Here is a 4200-nt window from a genome sequence, read left to right on the forward strand (position 1 = left end):
GTCGTTGACGTCATCCTCTGCCGCGAAGGACTCGCACTGTCCCGCGCTCAGGCGCAACGCTGCCTGCGCTATCTTCCTCAAGCTGACCGCCGGCGAGATGTCTGGGACGGACTGGCCGCGCATATCTATGTGGCGCCACAGCTCGGGCTCGCCCCGCGCGGCGTCGCGCCATGAGCGGCACACCCCCGCCGCGCCGCCCAGCAGGAGCTCCACCTGGTCCTCCAGCTTGTGGAGGATGTGCAGGAGCACGTCCTTGGGCAGCTCCGCCCAGTCCCTTCCACATGGAAACGACATGGTGTTGAACACCGAGATGTGGAGAGCCAGGGCTTTCTTGGATCTTCTCCTGCGACCACCGGGGGCCATGGCCGCCGACGGGTGATGGCGGGAACCGCTGGACTATGGGGACCCAAGAGACAATTTGTCCCCGACCGCTATCCAGTAATCTGAATTTAGATTGATTTGGAAACTGGGTTGTTTGAAAACTAGCGTCGCGCGTCGATTAAAACCCGACAGTGGCAGCGAATGTAACGATGGCCTGCTTTGTCTTCTTCATTAGATTAACGGAAATCACGACTATGGCAGCGAAGGTAACAGAGATCTTCTTTGTCTTCTTAAGTAGATTAGTGGGACAACATCACAACTGTAGCGAAGGTAACAAAGACCATCTTTTGTCTTATTTATGTAGTTTAAGGAAAATTGCAAAGAATAGCGCAAATGTAACAAATGCCAATTCCCAAACGGGTTGTTACATTTGCCAAACAGGTTTGTATGAATTTCCGGGCACCAAAGGAGCTCTAAAGGGTACGTATATGCAAGAGGAAGATCAACACATTCTAAAGGATATATGCAAGAGGACGATCAATTTCAAGCAGGAAGATTTGGTCTGAATGTACAATCGAGAGCAAAATGGCAAACATAACACAGTAACAACATAACACAGTATGTTACGAGAGTAATACAAGTACTTAGCTGTAACAACATATCTAAGCTAGAAAAATCACCAGAATTGAGATGAAAAATCGAAATGATATAATATATGCAAAAGATGAGGTCTTTACAAATATCCAAACACACCCTCTAATACAGCATCCGTACATCTTATTTTTTTTCCAACATCTTCCTTTCTACAAAATGCAATAACAATTAAGGAACGAAGCTTGTCAGTACTCTTATGACAATAATAACAAACTCAAATTAACAATAATAGTACACTGCGTGTAATCTCTCCACCATGCCAGAGCAACTCTTATCATATACACCCTTCTTCATCCTCCTCCCTCCTCTCTTCCAGAACAACTCTACAGGCACCGAAATACAATACTACAGCGAACCATCATCATCCAACCTAGCTCACTTTCCCCGCTCAAGCATCAACGATGGGCTCAGCCGTCGGTGCCGGAGCAGCCGCTGCTGGAGCAGCAGGGGTAGCAGCTGCAGCCGTGGCGGCCTTCTCTGTCTCGGTGACGGTGCCGTTAGCAGGGGCGTCCTTACCAGGCACCGCTGCCGCTTTGGCGCCATCCTTACCAGGCACCGCTGCCGCTTTGGCGCCGTCCTTCCCAGCTGGGGCAGGCGGGGTGGGCGGCTTCATATGCGGGGGTGGTGTCTGCTTTAGCTTCAGCAGAATCTGGCGCATACGGGCCATGTCGGTGGGCTTCCCGGGCTTGGGGCCCTGGACCACAACGATGCCGGGCTTCTTGTCCTTGTCCTTCTTGCCTGTTCTCTTCTCGATGTTCGCGATCTCGTGCGGGATCAGCTCCGAGATCGCCTTCCAGTACTGCTGGTCTGCACCCTTGTGGAACTTCTCCTGGTTGGATAGGAAAAGCTGACATGTGAAAGAAAAAGATACTGTCAGGTAACTATGTTGTTGACAACCAGCCACAGAAAGTACATGAGGTCATGATTTTAAGAAATAGCGTACCTTCTCCCTCTCACGGTTCTGATCCTTGCTCGTCTCAAGGTTTAGCTTGCGCTTCTCAACAAAGCCCTTCTTGAACTCTTCTGCCTCAAGGATGATCTGGCTCCTCAGCTCCTTCTCGTGCTTCTCCTTTTCCTCCAGTAGGATTGCGTTTTGACTGTACAAAGTTGTTGGTCTTAGCATCTACTCCCTCCGTTCTTTTTTAATTGACTCGAATTTAGTACAACTTTATACTAAGTCAATTAAAAAGGACCGGAGGGAGTATCAACTTTGCACAGGACAGATGAAATCAAGCAATAAAAACAGCAGTATTTATTCTCTAGTAGCCACGTCTGTGCAAGACCATTAATGCAGCACCAGTATTGCAGTTCAGGATACAGAATAAGGCATAGAACAATTTATATGGAAATAATCTGTGGTCCAGAAGTCAGAACAGGAGTCATATGTCACATCTATATCTCATAGTTTACTTCCTAATGGCTTTAGAGCAAACAAAAAATCTTGGTACATGGGTTAAAATAGACAAATAGAGCCACTGCAGGAAACATAAGACAAACTACACTAGAAATCAAAACACTTACTCCCAGAAAAAACAACTTTAACATAAGACAAATAGTGCTTCTTTGATTTATAGAGAGCTCTCATTTTGGACATGAAAGTAGTCAAACTTTCTAAACTTTGAGTACCTATACATTTTTTATATATATTTATATTTGATGACTGGGAGCCACGTGTATATTTGTCTCAGAAAGTAGCCTGGTTTGAGAAACTAGAAAACCTTAATCATATAAATGACAGGCTTATGTGCATGAACATGACTGTATATTTGCCACAATCATCTAGCAAGGCCAATTTCACTTCCCTATTGGCAAAAACCTAAGAATACAGCTAGACACAGGGTCCTAGGCATTCAAACTTGTGGTTTCATCAGACAGATCCGGCTGGACCTTCATCATTTGATACGCACAACTACTAAAAGCCTAGTTTTCAATAGCATGTTTAAAGCTTAGCGAACCATGGGAAGATGTTGCGGCAAGCTCAACCAAAAATTTATCACATTAACAAACTAGGATGCAAAATGTCGCAGTGGTTACTTCCGAGCAAGAAAACGCGGATGCACTGGCCATGGAAGCTGTACAACGATTGGTCCTATTATCCAGGTAAAATCCTAGTCCATTGAAGCAGTAACTGCCATGGATCACATCATGATCTGGAACATGATGGCATAGCTTGTTTGCTGAGCAACTTGTGTGTCGATTTGCTACTGATCAGGTAAGATCCTAGTGTCCTGAAGCTGTGAAGGCACTGGATCACATGATCAGATAGCTGATGGTGCACTGAATCGTGAGCAGGTAGCCTGCGAGATCGAGCGAATCTACGCTACAACGACGGTCAGCAGCTCGGCAATGTGAACCGAAAATGTAGATCGCCTCGCAGATCGGCAGATCTAGGACCCCAACCAACTCAAGATGCCACGATCTAGCAGAACCAACCACGGAGCCGGCTTAGATGCGGGTAACGAGAGAGGGAAGCAAGGGGGGCGTACCGGCGCCACTCGCGGAGGATGATGCCCTCGTCGTTGCCCATCTGGGCTGGGGGCGGGAGGATGGGCCCGGCGTCGGGGGCGCCGGTGAAGAGGCCCTCGTCGTCGTCGGCGGCGTAGTGGCCGTTGCCGTTGGACTCGGGCATGCCGAAGGGGTGCGCGTCGGCGTCGGAGCGGAAGGCGTAGGGGTCGGGGGAGGCCGGGACGTCGGCGGCGGAGGGGGAGGCCGGGTCGAAGCTGAGGAATGGGGAGGAGTGGAAGGGCGCGGCGGCCGGGGAGGAGGCCGGCGAGTCGAAGGCGGTGGCCATGGCGTCGGGTCGGGATCTGGAGCGAGCTCGGATGCGGGTGCAGGGGAAGGTGGTTGTGGTGTGGTGGTGATCTATGTGGCTTGGCGTGGAAGAGAGGAGTCTGGAGAGACAATTCCACTCTTCTCGTCAAACTTCAGCACAAAATTAAAGATTTTTTCAAATTTTTAGTCGGATCTGACTTTCTTTTTTCTTCCCACACCCTGTACAGGCTGTACTGAAGAGGATACCACTTGAATCCGGCATCTTCAACACCGAGTGACCTCGTATTCCTACCTAGCCTCATACATCAAGGACAGCGAAATCATTCGCGCGGATTTGCTTCTTCCTCTCCTTCCTTGCAGCCAGCGACGATGCCGCCACCCCACCCCCACCTTGTCGCACCGTCGTGTAATACCCGATCTCTGTTTGGCCCTCATCACGCCGGAGTACAGGAT

At 49.3% G+C, this 4200-nt stretch overlaps 1 protein-coding gene across 1 annotated transcript; it reads right to left on the minus strand.

The window, feature by feature from the left end:
• Positions 1-1006: 1006 nt before the first annotated feature.
• Positions 1007-3802, minus strand: LOC124649316 (clathrin light chain 2-like). The gene is made up of 3 exons (XM_047188966.1): positions 3462-3802; positions 1919-2072; positions 1007-1822 (listed from the first exon to the last, which is right to left on the minus strand). The coding sequence occupies exons 1-3, from the start codon at positions 3764-3766 to the stop codon at positions 1364-1366; spliced, it is 918 nt and encodes a 305-aa protein (XP_047044922.1). The 5' UTR covers positions 3767-3802; the 3' UTR covers positions 1007-1363.
• Positions 3803-4200: the final 398 nt, after the last annotated feature.

This window comes from Lolium rigidum, chromosome 4 (genome assembly GCF_022539505.1).
Source record: "Lolium rigidum isolate FL_2022 chromosome 4, APGP_CSIRO_Lrig_0.1, whole genome shotgun sequence".
In the NCBI taxonomy this organism is placed as follows: Eukaryota; Viridiplantae; Streptophyta; class Magnoliopsida; order Poales; family Poaceae; genus Lolium; species Lolium rigidum.

Bases quoted from the DNA above. Each gene is read 5' to 3' on its own strand.
- LOC124649316 (XM_047188966.1), bottom strand. From the start codon at position 3,766: ATGGCCACCGCCTTCGACTCGCCGGCCTCCTCCCCGGCCGCCGCGCCC. The intron at 2,073-3,461 runs GTACGCCCCCCT...AACTTTGTACAG, and splicing joins ATCCTCCGCGAGTGGCGCCG to TCAAAACGCAATCCTACTGG. The intron at 1,823-1,918 runs GTACGCTATTTC...TTCACATGTCAG, and splicing joins AGAACCGTGAGAGGGAGAAG to CTTTTCCTATCCAACCAGGA.